Raw genomic sequence first — 16397 nt, 5'->3', positions numbered from 1 at the left:
AGTGTTTGTATACAACCAATAACAGCAGTTTCTTTCTTTCAAGCGGATATTTCTTTATAACATATTCTTCATTTGAAAGCTTTGAACAAAACGTAAACGTTAAACATGAGCAACTCTCTGATGAAAACATATGAAACGATTATAAAATGGAGCCGACAGGCAACCAATAAATACATAAACTAGACCAACAGAACTGTATTTACTTTAAACCTAAATATATCCATGGAGGGAAATGCTACCAGCTGCACATCTTAACACATTAACTGCACCAACATGCAATTGATTTGGACAAGACACACTGTTACCACACTATAGCAGCTAGGATTGCATTTTAAGAGATCAGTCGCCTCGTAAGCCCGACTGAAGCTGCACATGAAGAATAAATAACATGATGCATTTCCAGATGACACTCTTGAATAAGAAAAATAAACTAAGACGCACCAAAAAAAATTAAAATGAACTGTGCATAGCAAAAACTGTAAATTTACACTCAATAGTTCTTCAACATAATTACAACACAGCTACAGGTATTCTGTACGTAGATGAGTCATGGCGACCAGAAAAGCAGGAAACTACCAATTACAGTAGGAAGTTTTTTTCCACATGCGCATTTGACTTTTATCATTCAACAGCCTGTTGATCCCCGGCCGTGTTCACCAACACTCAAGAGCCTCATCACAACAAAGCTGCCGCTCACATGTCGGTCCTGAAGAGAACACCTTCTACGAAACAGATGTTTTTTTTAGCCAGATTTCACTATGTGCTGATGTAGTTAGTGTTGCCTCACTGTGGAAGGTGTCCTGAATAATGTTTGGCAAATAAATGTTATTCAATGAATTTTCAAGTCCATGCAGGCGAAATCGCAACGCTGATGACAAAGCGTTCCCCACATGATCGGACAGATTTCTGTGGCTGCTTCACTATTGAGTCCAGTCGGCATGTGATCACTGGAGTCTAAAAGGCTAACTATAAAAGGTGGATGACCTCATGTCTCGGCCAGTGAAGCCCACTGGTTTTACTGGTTACCAGTATGGTGGCTAATGTAATTTATTTTTTCTATAAACATTCGTTATTGTCATTCATGCTGAAAATGACGGCCAAGTGAGGCCAGAAGAATTTAAATTCTAGAAGCAGAGAAGATTGTGAGGTTGAATCACTCCTGAATACAACTCAACTGAATGTTGAGTTGAAATACCACTGAATTTGGAATTATTTCAATGATACAATCTATTTGAAATTATTAAACTACACTTGTGAATAACCTTGCGTCGTCAGTCTACATCTACGCTTAATCTTTACAATTTTCAAATATGATCCGATAGAAAATATAAACTTTATATTGTCATGTATTAAACATAGCAAGTAATCTAAACATCCAGACCAGTTGTTGTTATTACTTACATCTCATTGTAATGCAGCATCAAGATGCACTGGAGCCATCAACATGTGCATTATTGGTTTCCCTAATGTACCTTTTTTACTATCTACTATGTAATGTTTTTATTAAAGATGTAAATAATGTAAAGACTGGTTTGAGTCATCAGTGTGCGGTGAGTTCCTGTTGACACCTGAAATAACAGTAAAATAGCGCACGGAGCACTCGGTAGCTGTTGTGCTTATCTACAGATAAATACTGTGTGTTCTCATTCTGTTTGCTAAAGCAGACGTGGTCTCTGTTCCCGTTGGGGTGAGTGTCTCTGTGTGTGATCTTGGCACTTTGGTTGTGGAGAGCAGAGTGAAATCAGAGCCGACCGGCCTGTCGATTTGGCCGGACGTCTGCACGCTTTTCTTCCTTCACCAGGCCAGAGGGGAAGACAGCCTGGGACTTCTGGGGTTTTCTGGAGTCTGGGTTTCAGTGAGGGCTCTCTGCAAGACAAAACCCATAATCGCTTGGGATTTATACTCTTCCACGTATTATTTTTCAGATTTGGAGCACAGTTGGTTATTCCACAGACGGCATCACTCCGCAGCTTAATCAATTTATAGCTGGCGTGTCATTAAAAACATAGTATGGTATGCAACATAAATGTCAACATAAATTCATAGTATGGTAAGCCATTGAATGATAAATAAGTCACTGTATAGTATGTTGTAAACAAATATCATAGTATAGTATTCTAGGTTTCAGCTAAAAATAATCTTATAAATACATATTTTCCCTAAAGCTTATAGGCCTGGCAAGAAACCCTGAATTGTCATTAAAAAAAATGTTGTAAGATGTCATAGTTTAGTATGTCAGAAATTCCATTAAAAAAATGTCACAATATAGTATGCCATTAAAATGATGAATAAAGGTCATAGCAGGCTGCTGTCAGTCTGTGTGGACCACCAGCTGAACTCATTGTTCTGGAGGTCTGAATCTGTCGAACACCTGCTGCATATATTAAAATATGAGTCTATTACATCCTCGCGGCTTCTATCGACACAGATGAAGACAACGGTACAGTTCATTAGCTCACCTCAAACTTGCACATGAACTCGCCAAAGAGGCCGAAGAAGGACTCCGTGTTGGCGGACTTGCTGTCCTCTCCGAAGAAGGAAGCCACCTTGGAGAACTCCTCCATTGCTTGGGTCTGCAGAGACTCCAGAGACTGGATGGCAGGATGGCTGTTCTCCAAAAAGCTCTGTGAGTGCGAAGGGTCACACAATTAAAGAGTGCAGATGTACTTGTGTCACGAGGAGTTCTACTCAGCCTGTGAAAACCGTATACTGTATTCTATAGCCCGTTTTATACAAACTAGAGGTGGTGGCAAGATGTGTGTACCATGCATGGAGATCTAACAAAAGATGTAAGTGAACTGCATTATGGGAAATGGAGTATCCAGTGTTTTGGGGCTTATACTAGGCACTAAAAGTCAGGATACATTGGCCGGTTTCCTTCATTCTTACGATTCTTTTTCAAATACATCTCTCGTGATTCCCAGAACACCACATGTTAAAAATGCATCCATCATGTGCTGAACTGTATTTACTTAAGTCTGTAATTTACAAAACAAGCTTGTTTCAGGATATTTAAGAGTCCAATGATGACTTTTACATCCTGATGAAAATACAGTTTCAAAATAATGTTCATTATTTGGCATGAAAATGATCCAAAGATATAAAAATAGTTAAGACATTGTGCCATATACACTTTCTGAGAGTTCAATGAGAAACATCATAGCAGTCTCATTTTCTTCTGTTAAATATGTAGAGTCCATGACGTAGTATATATACTACTTTACGTTTTATGTGTATTATATTTAAAGCAGTTAGCGTACGCTCATGACGGAGGCAAAGTGGTCCTCAGAGGTGGGAGGGATCTTCAGACAGGCCTTCCTGATGTCCAGGATGGTGGAGCCAAGGTCACTTAGCTCTGCTGTGATGGCCCTCTGATTCACTGAACACAGGGACATGGACTATGAGGTCACGAGTTACCAAAACAGTAGCTGTTATTAACACCCTACATTAATTATTGTAAAACTGCAGCAAGAAACTAGGCAAATCAGTTTGAACAACCAGGTTATTATAAAGACATGCAAGAGTCATTTAAACAAACTGCATAAATCACCAGGACATTGGATGCTTTTAGTTAAGTGTGCCTGCCCTGCTGTGGACATTAGCATTTCACTGCATTTAGCTGCTAAATTCTTTTGGAAGGAGAAGCAGAGTTAAAGAGCGCTGCAGCTGTAACATCAGCGTACCCTTGGCTGCCAGAGGCACTGTTGTGAGGTCTCTGGAAAAGTTGAGCAGCTCAGGGAAGTGTTGGCACAGCGACTTGGCCAGAATGTGGAGGAAGGTGGATTTCCCGTCTACCGTTTTGGTTGTGCTTAGCTGCGAGATAGAAAGAAAGGAATGAATGACCCCCAATAAAAAACCACAGTGAAGATGAACGTAACGTGGCTGAAGTTACTGCTGGACCTCGGTGAGGAAGTTGATCTTAAAACTAGTCGTCTTGTGGCTCTTGGGCTGGCCGTTGTTTAGGTAATTCCCCATTGCGAGTACAAACTGCAAAAGAAAACAACTTAATGACCACAATTAATGTAAAACTAGATGGCTTCACATTCTTTTTCCCTTCTTTTTACCTCCAGGATTTTGGCAAGTTTCTTGCTGCTCTTCAGCTCCACTGAGGCCTTATAGATGTAATCATACGCGACCTTCATCTCCTCCGTCCGCTCCTGCAGGGTGGTCTTGAAATGGAGGCTTCGCAGACGGGTTTTATACTCGGGCACCATCAGCATCTGGAACCCACAAAACAATCATTCACTGGAAATCGTTCCGTCTTAATTGGTCCAACTTGGGCTGGCTGTTCTTTGCTTGCGTACCTGGAAAATGAACTGGTCGGGATCACTCAGTTTGGCCGGGTCCTGTTCAAACTGCTCGTACTGTTTGACCTCTTCGTCGTCCGGCGCGTAGAGCAGCAGCTGCTTGATGTGAGCGGGCTCCAGCCGGTCGGTGGTCATGTTCATCAAGACCTCACGCAGCTCGCTGGCGGAGAGCTTCAGGTGAGCGATGAGGATGGCTGCAGAGGAGGAGGAGGAGGAGGAGGAGGAAGATGAGGAGGTATTGTGAAGAGGATCAACATGTTTCCAACCAAACCTTTCTTCCCCCTCGGATGATGTGTAATTTTCCATCATGTATTACTCACATTTCTCACTAGGTTTCTGTGGTGTCAGATGTATTATTAAATCCCAAATCCCACGATAAAGCTGGCAATTAACAGTAAAAAACTAACTTGTAATACAGGTTTCATCCACAGTATAATTTAGTTGAGTCTACATAATGTAACAGGGCCACATCTGCTTGTCTTCAATAGAGACTTTGATGCTTATTGTCCAAAATTTGATTTCAATTTCACTTTTTCATTTGTTGTATACAGTATGTTATTTACACATGCATCCAAGGCAGTTAAGATATTATCAATATGTACCACTTTTATACAACTCACTCTAACAGAAACCAAAGTAAATTAAAGAAAATTAGCTTTTCACTTGTATTTAACCGTTTAGCCTTTTTTTCAGCGCATGATGTTTATTACTCAATTTTAATAGTTGTTGCAATTCAAAATAGAATGGTCTATGTAATGCTGTAAACACATTTTCATCAATACAGTGTTGGCTGTGGCTATTTGCTCAAAGAGGATACAACAAGTATTGCAGATCTCATTTTCTTCTTTGAGCACAGTTTAAGGATTGATGCATCAATCCTGGATGACCTTATCTTGGATAAGTGCTATTATTTTGAAATAAGGTTAAATGAGTAGAGCATTTAAACTGTCTTCAGTGTTTCTATGATTTGAGTGCTGATCGTGTGACAACATTACACTCTTATTTAAAATTAAGGCAAAATGGCTTGAGTTGAGAGCATGAATAGCATTTATGAGTGCTGTGATTGCAGTAAAATAAGGGAGGTGTGTTGGGAAGCCACCCAGCATGCATTGGGGCAATAGATTCAACGTAACAACACAAGTGTCATTTCATGTGCTCCTGCATTTGGTGTTCCTTTGTTCTACATTGTGCTTCACAACATTCCCACACTTTCATTACCGTTTCACACCTAGAAACTACCTGTGAATGCGATCAGGCTCTGAGTGATGTTGGTGCATGATCATGTTCAGAGAGAGCCCGGCACTTTTTAATGAGCTATGAACAAACAGTTCATTATTATTAATCATAAAGTGGAACCTGTTGTTTTTGGATCACCAAGTGAAGACACATTTTCATCATGAGAACATGGACATTTATTCTCTTAATCACAAGAATGAAAGGATGACGGCAGTCAGTATTGTGGCAGCGCTCTTAATATGGAATTAAGGAAACACAGCAGCAAGAAAGACATCTTACAGAAACTAATACAGCAGGTCAACAGTAACACAAAGTACAAGATTATTGACAGTTAGCTGGATCATGATCAATAACTCCATAAATTAACTCATTTACAGATACAAATGGCTCTCTTTGTTAGATTTATGATGGAAGAGAGTTAATAATAATTGTGATTTTAGATGAGAACATGCAGGTTATTGAGAAATCATTATGATCTGATGATGAGCTGTAATTCTTTCACAATAAAAGGGTTACCTATACATGATCAAAAATACAGAAATATAATAAAAAAAATACACAACAAAATATAGTTGGAAATAGTGTGAGCAAAAAGTACACAAACTCAACTGAAAGATTCTGACTGTTACAAATAGAATTTGGCATTTGAATTGACGAAATGAGAATAACTAAAACGTGGCAAATGATTAACTGCAGAAAGATGAAGAATTGTGCAATCAAAGCTGTTTTACTAAGGTTTCATGGTAAAAGCATGCTTCTCATTATCACCAAAAGTCTCTTTCATGTTCAATTAGAACCTTCACCTATCATGCACCAACATCACTCGTAGGTTAACTGTTAACATCAAACTGTTTAACAGTGATGAAAGTGTGGAAACATTGTGCAGCACAATAGATAGATAATAACACCAGTAACAACGCAGAAACACACACAAAATATTTATTGCCCCAGTACATGCTGGACGTTTTCCCAACACACCTACCTCACCGAACTGCAAGTAATATTAACACGGAGCAGGTTTTCCTTTTCAAAATAAGAGCGCTTATTGACGAGAACTCCATGATTAACAATTTCATCCTCAAAATGAGCTCAAAGAACCAAAGATTGTATGAGAATTAAGAAGATAATTAAAGCCTGGTAACAGCATGTTAGCCTGAACTAGTTAAGACACATTTAAAGAACAACATACTGCAATAAAAAAAAAAAAACTCCTCATTCAAGACAGAAAAATGACAAATAACCTTATTTTTTAACACAGTGCATCAAATTCAAACCTGCAGTCTTTCAGTAGTGATAAACATAATATAATGTCTGCTTACTGCTCCGTCATTTACATTAGGTCATAGATTTCACCTACAATGTGTTTTTCTGTCACTTTGAATAGAAAAGCTTTGTGAGACAAAGCTAATCGTATCTTCACCACAGACCTATGAGTGTAACCTGAACTGGAAATTGCATAGTGTTTGTAAATTTTCCAAACTGACAAAAGAAAGTCTCACTTTTATTGGGTAACAGAGGCCGTTATTGTTGTTGCTGTTGGATGTCTCTCCTGACATGCTGCACTACACTCTGATGTAACACAACATTATCCAGAATGACAACTGTTGTCCTTTTCATTGACATTAAGAATGTCGTGAGAGCCGACACTGAGGACAGGGTCTGCATGTTTTTGAAAAACAATGTTTCTACGTGACACTTGTGTGTGAAAAGTTAAGTGAATGCATTTTACTTGCCATCACTTGCAGTCATAAAACAAGTGAAGTGCATCAAGTCAATTGAGAAAATCGATCTCAGTGTTTTGCATTTAAACCCCCCCCAGGCGATTGTTATATAAAACTGTAAATCATAGCTTGTTTCATGGAAAAAAAGCCCCAAACTGCTGTATTTGGATGTATTGAACACCATAAGCAATATACAAGTGAAATATAGGGTTTGGTACATGAGAAAATTCAAATGTCACAAATGTGCGCAAATGTGCCCCAATGCAAATTTTGGGGACCTCACATGAATTTTCTCTGTACTAAACCTTCTCTAACTTTGATCTGCTTCTTTTTAACAAAGTCAACCTTTGCAGAGAGAATGTTCACATATTGTGCTATGATTTGGGTTAGAGTTGGACCTTACAGCTGCATCATTTCAAAGAAATAATCATCCTGAAAGTGCTTTTTTTCTAGGCGAACCTGAAACCTTTTAATTTTTGCCGTGTGCCATCTTCATTTGCTCTTAACCAGTATCATATAGACTGATATTTACACATCTGAACAAAATCTCACATGTGTAGCCGTTTATTATAACACCAAAATTATTTAAATAGCCCTCGTGGTTGCAAAGATACACCCTTTTTAGTTTGGCAATTTTCGAGCAAAGGCCTAAAAATAGGTTGGTTTTCAAAAGGGATAATATATTGAGTCTTTTTGGCGATGATTTGAAGCGATCGTAAAATACTGTTACATGTGTGATTTTGCCGCCGTCTCACGGACTGGAAACACGACCTTTCAGGTGTGACGATCGGCCTTGTTTTTATGGTACTCACAGGCGTTGTAGGCTTTCTTGTGAGACAGAATCTCCACCACGTCTTTCTTTTTAAAGTTCTCTGGCAAGAAGGCTGGCGCTGGAGGAGACACTGATAATATTAACAACAGTGTGAGGATGTGTTCTCCAGGCACCAGGGGGTCAACACACACGCACAGACTCGCACACACAGACACACACACACACGCACAGACACACAGTGGCTAGAAGTGGCAGGTTGATGGGCTAATAACACAGCTCTGCTTTGAGTCACTAGAAGTCAAAACATCTGGAGGTCTATAATAAGTAATAGTACAGTGAGTGTGTTTCCTTTGGCAGAGCTGTGTTATTACTGCGTTATTATGGATCTCTGTAAACACGGGAGAGTGGGCCGTTATGTGGTGCCTTATGGAGAATGGATTTGATGAACAGGTGAATGGAGCAGCTCCAAAACAGGTTATGCAGAACATCATAACTGTGAAGGTACAAACAAAACAGGAGACGTCAATAGATACAACACATATATTTACTTTCACTATAAACGGGTTCCTCTGCGAATCAATTGGATCATCACTGTGTGACATAATGTAAGCATAATGTATATAAATATATGACGGTGACAGCGCAGTATGAGAACGGGTGACCACGAGTACACAACGACTTACTGGATCGGCGTTGAGTCCCAAAGTGCAGATCGAGGTCCAAGTACTTCACCATGTCAGTGAGCTTGTCGTAGTCTGAGTCCTCTCCGAGCTAAACATAGACACAAGGACACAGTCTGAGGACACAGGCAAGGCTTTATTTATTTTACACAATTTTCTTTCCCATCCGATAGGGTTGTAAAGCGAGCCCAAAGATCCAGCACGTAATGTATTCTATTTACAAATACAAGATTAGTGCTTCCATGCTGCCATGACTCATCAGAGACACCACAGACAAGATGAGTAGGTCTTTCCAAATATGAGAAGAGGAATGGAGGAGTGACAATATTCACAGCCAATGTGTGAAGATTCACACGTAATCTTACTGTATTTACTGTATCTGAGCTTTCAGACAGAGCCAATAAAATTCGCTTTTCTTTTCTTTTTTTCATCACACATTATCAAAGACTAATGTAATGACTCACCTGACCCCATATTGTTCCCTCAGAGTTCTCCACCTGCTCCCAACGCAGCCTCTTCACGCTCATGTGGTTGGCGTCCGAGGCGTGGTGGCCCGGCTTGGGCAGCGGAGGCGGGTCACAAGATGGAGGAAGGGGTGGAGGCGGGGGTGGGAGTGCCTTGGAGATTTATATTACATATTAATCTTCTACTAAAGGACATATACGACATAAAAGAGATTTTGTAGCATTTTGTTCAAGCGGTGTTGGAATCATCGAACAAACTCTCACATTAGACATAAACGGTGAGATCAGACTCAATACTGCACACCCATATTTCCACAGAAGCTGAATTTGCTTGAGATTTACAATCTTTTTCTCACATTTCTCCTTTAAAAAATGTTTTTGTGATTTTATTTGGATTTCTGGAAATGTGCAACAGAACCAAAGACAAAGGGATTTGCCAAAGGATGCAGCGTTGTCTTTGTTCTGTCAATCTCAAGGTCTTACATGTGCATACACATTGTGTGATGCCAAAAATTGCAGCAAACCTTCAAAGTTCTGTTGCTAGACGCTCACTGCTGTGGCATGTGATATTCATCACCATGTTTTGAAAACTACTGCAAATGTATATGTTACCTGTTGTGACTGGTGTTCCTGTCGTGCTGTTTCATAGGTTTTCGTGTGACTGGGGAGGGTGGAGTGGGAGGTCGGATGTTTGGAGAGCAGCGAGGAGCCCGCGGGGCCTTGACTCAGACACTGGGACAAGCCGTGTTCCTGGAGGGACGGCGGCAGCGGACCCTGGTAGCTGTGTTGGTGGTGGAGCTGGTGGTGCCTCTGGAGGACCAGCTGGCTCGGCCTCAGCGCCTGAGGGGAGGGCTGTGTGGAGGGCTGGTGGATGGGCTGCAGGATAGGCTGGGGCTGGCTGAGCTGCCGGGGGAGGTAGCAGGGCCGAGACGGCTGGGAGCAGCGTAGGGTGGTGGTACCCAAGACAGTGTGGCTGTGCGAGAGGCGGGGCGTCTTGGTGGTCTGAAAGCGCTGGTGAGTTTTCTCTGCTTCTTCTCTGGTAGAGAGCCCTTTGTTTAGAGGAGGGCGGCTGGACAAAATGGTCCTCGGAGGGGGCGGGGGAGGAGGGATGATGGGGTGGTGCGGCTGGAAGGGCATGCGGCTGCGGGGGACGTGCTCAGGGGAGAAGCGGACCGGCGGCAGGGGGTCGGTGAATTGGACAGGGGGCGGTATTAGAGCTTGGAAAGGCGGGGGAGGCGGGGGGCTCTGGGTGGGAGGAGGCGGGATGGGTTCAGATCCTGAGGAGTAGGTGGGAGAGGAGACCTCGTCGCTGCTACTCTGGTCCTCACTGCTGCCACTGCTGAGCTGGCGAGGCATGAAGCCCAAGTCCTGGTCCTCCTGGAAACTCATCTGGAGGGAGGAGAAGTACAACATCAGGCCTGAAAATCACAACTCACACCTCAACGTACTCTAATGCAAATAAAAGATGCATTGTTTGGGCCTTATTTATTTATTTATTTATCTTTAGCTTATCAATCTGGATCTTTCTCTTTTTACCTAGTAATGGGACAGAAAAGTCATCAAAGACGACAACATAAAACAAAATAACCTCATTTTAAAATGCATGCACTTAATATATTATCAGTGACCCACAACCCATCTATTTAAGTAACACAAGAACTGCAATAGAATAATGTGTTAACTGTAAAATACCAAAAGTAATAAAAAAAGATCAGTTTTACGAACTCAGGTAATTGTGTACAAAATGCTGCTCTCCCCGTTTCTGACGACAAACACGCTGACAAAGAAGTAACACGGCTGTAATGTTTGTTTGATGATTTTTACGTCAGCAAGCACCTTTAGATAAAAACGTAACCTTTTATTAAATTAGACTCTACGGTGTAACTGAGTATCATGTTTTACTTACAGGCACCCCTCTTCTTCTGAAACCATGACAACCACCTTGATATATCTGTTCATGTGACACAAGTGTTCATTGTAGCGTACATTAGAGCTGCTCTAATGTAAACATGCAGCACTACAATGTTATTACTTCAGTCAAATGTGAATTTGCTTATTATTTGATATAAACAAATGCACAACAGCAAAATTGTGTGTGAAATCAAAGCATGTACTCTTAAGTGTGTGCATAATTACAGCAGATGATGCAGTAGATTGAGGTGGGTCTTCCTCACCTCCTCGTAATCGTTCTCCCCGGGTACGAAATCATCCACCAGGGTGACCCGGTGGCCCAGCTGCTCGCTCAGAGCGTCCAGGAACTTGTCCGTGTCCCGGCTGCGAGGCGGGCGGGAAAAGGTGAACAGCTTCTTGCGGCGGGTCAGCGTGTTGGGGTCGCCGTCCAAGTGCTGAGGGGAAGCGGGGGGGCTCTCCAGGCTGACGTAGGGGTTGGAGTCCACGCTGCTCTGGTGGTGGATCTCATACACGGGAGTGGGGAGAGGCTCCTTCCAGGACAGGGACAGCCCGGATTTACGACTACCTGCGAAGAAGTGAATCAAAGATGGTTGGTTGTGTTCACCTGAGCTACATGCGGCGCTCACGCTGCAGAGGTTACGTCCAAAGAACTTTAGTATGTACGACATTCTTGGCCCCGTTGTCGCCTTAAGGATCCTTTTTGAGTTACCATAGCAACAAAAAGAGTCCTAACGTGAACATGTTCAGTGGTGCTGAGGCCATGTTCACATCGGATTGGTAAAACAAAGTCATTTAAACACTGAAAATGACTGAAACACGAGGCTGCAGATGAGAGGAGATGTTACCATTACTAATATATGTTTACATCAAAGTTTCCCCATTCAGCAGCTTGTATTTACAGCAAATCTAGAGTGACTTGAACATGGCATCAGTCATGTGCCATTGAGGCTCAAGGTTGTACTATATTTTAAATCAATAATTCACTCTACAAATGCATCAAACCTAAACGGCACATGGTTGTGAACCACTGATGAAAACATTGTGCCTAAAACCATGCTCACAATGTGTGTGTGTGTGTGTGTGTGTGTGTGTGTGTGTGTGTGTGTGTGTTTAGCCGTGTGTGTCAGCCCCAGAGTACCTGTGAGAGGGGGCAGAGTGAGGGGGGAGAGAGAGCGCCCGTAGGCCTCAGTCTGTCCCGGCCCCTCTGGCTCTGCTGAGCAACCGCCCTGCAGTGGCGACACACTCTTCCCTGCGTACACATTCTCCAGCTCCGTGTACACCCCTGTCATCTACAGGTGGAGGCATGATCAGCTGGTTAGCACACGATCGCTGCGACACATTCGCTTTGAAGGTCTGTTGCTTTTAAAGCGTGTTTTTAGGAACAATTTGCACACCACAGGTCAACCGCAACAACGAATTAAATTGTACTGCCACGTGTTAAATTGCAGCAATTACCAGCGGACCTTCAAATAATGTGAGGCTAGAGAGCACAGATAACATAACTAGCATTCAGTATGCCAGTTGCTGAGAAGCTAGGCGCTGAAAAGCTGCAGTTATACCTACATGGCTGAGGTCAGGGGACTCAGGGAAGGAGGTTCCGTCTCCTGATTGCCTCTCCTCCGGGCTCCCAGATTCATCCACATGAATTCCTAAAGCACAATAAGGCATGAAGAGGAACACATAAGCCTCCTGCTTCCATCCAATTCCAGCCAAGACAGGAGAGAGGATGAAGCAGAGAGGATGAAGCAGAGAGGAACAAAAGACAAAAGCTTAGCTCCTGGTGCAGGGGTTAGCAATGGCAAAGGGAAAACAGTGGAAACCATGAATGGAATGTACTGGAAATAAACACTGTATGTGCTTCCAACCTGATAGCGCGGGGATATCGTTGAAAAGCAAAGATGAGATATGGAGTTAATAAATGAATGTATGAAGGCCATTTTTGTCTCATGTAAGCTTCAAATATCCACAGAGGATTTGCTGAGCACACCTCTTTTTCAGCAACAATCTAACGATCACACAGATTCCCACCTGGGAGCTGACCAGTACGAACACAGCCTGGTTACGAAGCTCTGAGCCGTTCAACTGGAGCGACTGGTGGGTTCGAGGACCAACGGAATATAAATAGGACAGTAACTGCTGCAGAAAGCTCATTTACCATTTCTACACAGATTACCGTTGCATGTCCGGGGATTGTAACCCAACACACTCACTTTACAGTCGTTGTTAAACCTGGAATAACAGATTCCAGGTTCAGATTAACAAAACACTGACTAGCACAACCTTTTAAGTTGATATAGTAAGAATGTTTGAATCTCAGCAGAGCTACTCAGCTAGGTTTCAAGAGAAACAAATAATTATAAAAAATTAAAAAAAATCTCTGTTCAGTTGCGAGTGTCTTAATTTATGAGAAGATTTTGTTCTAGAATGGAGCTGGAACATTTTTGAAAACCTTGATTTAACCCTGTAGAGATTACACTGATTTGGAGCGACAGGGCAGTAACTCCTCGCTCTTGCTGTCGCCATGTGCAGCATAGCGTACCCATTCCCAGGTGAGTCCCGATGATGCAGTCGTCAGAGCTCCTCTCCCGAACGATGCCGCGGTACGACGTGCCCGTCACGCGCATGGAGCTGCTCCGGCGGTGGTGCTCCGGGCCGACGTCAGGCTCCGACACGGCTGCAAAACACGGACGCACGCGCACACGCTTTTGTTGATCTCAAGCTTATCATGTACAGCTGCTCGTTTGCATCGGTGTTAATTATAAAGAAACAGCCTTACAGTACATCGAACACCAGGTGGTTGATAATAAAAGCTTGACTTTTAATTACATCAGCCATTTTTTTATTACATTGTTTTCTACCGGACACGATAGGAATAATTAATCAAACAAGCAACTTATTGACTGTCTGCTGATCCTGTATGTGTATAATTTCCACGTCGTTGTTTTGGCTCACCACTGCTCTTGAAACCAAGGAAGCGCGACAGCTTTCCCTGGCAGCGCTCCTGTTCGTCGTATGTCAGCAGCTGGTAGATGAACTGCCAGATCAGCTGTTTGGCCGGAGTATCCAACACCGGAAACACGTCTACGATCAGGGTGTCCACATTTCTGCAAACACACAATGCATCCTCACACATCTTTATATAACCAAGCCCTTTCTGCTGGGTAATTTATTGCCATATGATGTCAGGATCTAGCTTAGATTTACATTCTTTGCATCTGTAAAGAGAGTGAAATACCGGATGGAAGCAGATTATAGGTGGGAGGATAACAGGGATGTCAGTTATGGTAGGAGTTACGCCTCCGGGGGGGTTATACTGTAGGCACATTCTGTAAGAATGCTATTGGTATTTGGCATATAATCCTGCAGAATCGCATGTTTGCATCATCTGCAGAGCTCCATCCATCTCTTGTGCTCTAGCCTTCATCCTTCAGGAAATGTGATCAGTGTGTAATGGGAAGATTAAACTTCCTGCTTAGCTATGTGTATTTTTTTCTCCACTGCTTTTCTCTCACTGTCCTGTCACCATCCTTTTTTCCATCTCTCTCTTTCGCCTGCATTAAGAGAATCCTCAGCAGCCTGATATATCGGGCACACAGTCTCCCAGGCAACAGCTAAGTTTCTGTCAATGTAAGCTCGCTAGTTAAGAGTCTTGCCACGAAGATAGTTTGAAAAATGCTGAAAACCTAATTTAACCTACATCATTTGCAATTGTCTCTTGCAACCATTTAGAGCTGCCAACCAAATGTACCGATGTTCCCGACTGAAGCTGCGTGATTTTTTAAGATTTATTTTACTTTCCCAAATCTCTGTAACAACTCCAGCAGCTGCTTCTCTCCCCACTTCCTCCCTCAGCTCTCTTCCATCTGTTTAATATTGCATTGCTGCAGACTGCAGACCTCCATGCTTCTTACTCCTCATACATCCCTCCATGCTCCTGGTCTATGACGTTCATGGACTCCATCCCACTGACCTGTGCTGGAAGAAGGTCTCCAGGGACTTGCAGACCGTGTACCTCTCCTGGATGGTCAGCAGGTGCTCCAGCTGCTGACTGAAGGTCCGCCCGTGGACTTTGATGCTCGGCGGAAGAATCTCTGCCACCCACTGCAGAGAGCTGAGGGCTGGAGACCTGAACAGCAGACACAGAAGAAGATCCCCCTTGTTCTTTAATTCGTACATGTTAACTCACTAAAGCATAGTTTCTCCTTTGTTTTGTGTCCTTATTGAAAATAATACAGCATAACTTGAGGGGTCTGATGCGTTTGTCCCTGCGGACCATGATCTGCTGAATTAAAAAGGTCAGGCTTGTTGTTTGTGTTTAATGACCTCGAGCGCGGTAGTGTTGTGGGAGCCAGGCTTGAAGACTCCTCTGGGTCGGTTTGGTCTGAGGAGTACTCAGATGGACCCTCCTCCACCACCAGGGTGGGCATCGCCCCGCTGCCCTGCAGCATGGAGACCACCTTCTCATGGGAACAGTTCCTACAAAGAGAGAGAGAGAGAGAGAGAGAGAGAGAGAGAGAGAGAGCAAGAAAGAGAGGGACAGAAGTTAATGATGGAGAGCTGATGGACTTTGAGCTATAAAGCCCATGGACTAATGGAGTAATGAAATCTGTTGCATGACTTCTTATAAACTAATGATATCATGTTATTTATATAAGAAGGTTATTAAACTGTATAATTGTGCTCAAGTTCCATACTTCACATGATGACACCTGAGCCAGTTGCATTCACCGATGAAGACGGTGAAGAAAAGCTGTTTAAATCATTTGTGCTGCAATTATAAATTATAATTTGTATTCATTGAATTGATAAAGAAAAGACAGTAAGCTTTCTCAAATAAAACCAGTAAACTAGAGAAAATAACAATTTTTCAGAGCATCTTGTACAATCACTAATAAACAAAATTAAAATCTAAATTTTCCAGAGAAATTCTTATCAAGCACTAACAAAAACATATAAAAAGAGTAACGCCGTGAAATTCACTTATTTTATCCAGTAACATGCTGACTCTCCTACGAGTTCTTATAGACGCAAGCTTTTTTTTATGTTCAAAAAGTGAGAACATCTTATTCTTTTAAATTAGATACTGTATTGATAAGGAATACTTACATGTTTTGATTATTATTATTATTATTATTATTATTATAGGTCTTCGTAGATACCATACACTATATGCCCCCTCTGTAAACACGAGCAGCTCCAACATATCTCTGGTGAACAACTCCCACTGTTTTCCTGATCACCTCCTACTGCTGCAGCACCACCGTGTTATCAGGGAGAGCAGGGAAATTATACAGCGCCAATCAAAT

At 42.3% G+C, this 16397-nt stretch overlaps 1 protein-coding gene across 1 annotated transcript in view; it reads right to left on the bottom strand.

The window, feature by feature from the left end:
- Nucleotides 1-1766: 1766 nt before the first annotated feature.
- grid2ipb (glutamate receptor, ionotropic, delta 2 (Grid2) interacting protein, b) overlaps nucleotides 1767-16397 on the bottom strand; it is a gene marked incomplete at its 5' end in the record, with an annotated part of 33548 nt that continues 18917 nt past the window's right edge. Inside the window, 19 exons of the mRNA XM_079214512.1 lie at nucleotides 1767-1866; nucleotides 2460-2624; nucleotides 3261-3379; nucleotides 3684-3813; nucleotides 3901-3987; nucleotides 4065-4220; nucleotides 4305-4501; nucleotides 8077-8166; nucleotides 8720-8807; nucleotides 9181-9333; nucleotides 9793-10569; nucleotides 11087-11131; nucleotides 11355-11656; nucleotides 12230-12380; nucleotides 12655-12740; nucleotides 13631-13765; nucleotides 14044-14195; nucleotides 15062-15217; nucleotides 15415-15567. Of these exons, the coding sequence (XP_079070638.1) occupies nucleotides 1795-1866; nucleotides 2460-2624; nucleotides 3261-3379; nucleotides 3684-3813; nucleotides 3901-3987; nucleotides 4065-4220; nucleotides 4305-4501; nucleotides 8077-8166; nucleotides 8720-8807; nucleotides 9181-9333; nucleotides 9793-10569; nucleotides 11087-11131; nucleotides 11355-11656; nucleotides 12230-12380; nucleotides 12655-12740; nucleotides 13631-13765; nucleotides 14044-14195; nucleotides 15062-15217; nucleotides 15415-15567 (3214 nt within the window). The 3' untranslated portion in view covers nucleotides 1767-1794. The remainder of the gene's footprint in view (nucleotides 1867-2459; nucleotides 2625-3260; nucleotides 3380-3683; nucleotides 3814-3900; nucleotides 3988-4064; nucleotides 4221-4304; nucleotides 4502-8076; nucleotides 8167-8719; nucleotides 8808-9180; nucleotides 9334-9792; nucleotides 10570-11086; nucleotides 11132-11354; nucleotides 11657-12229; nucleotides 12381-12654; nucleotides 12741-13630; nucleotides 13766-14043; nucleotides 14196-15061; nucleotides 15218-15414; nucleotides 15568-16397) is intronic.

The sequence above is a fragment of the Taurulus bubalis genome (genome assembly GCF_910589615.1).
Source record: "Taurulus bubalis genome assembly, chromosome: 2".
NCBI lineage: Eukaryota > Metazoa > Chordata > Actinopteri > Perciformes > Cottidae > Taurulus > Taurulus bubalis.
The sequence above is the reverse complement of the archived record's forward strand: the minus strand, read 5'-3'. Positions and strand labels throughout refer to the sequence as shown.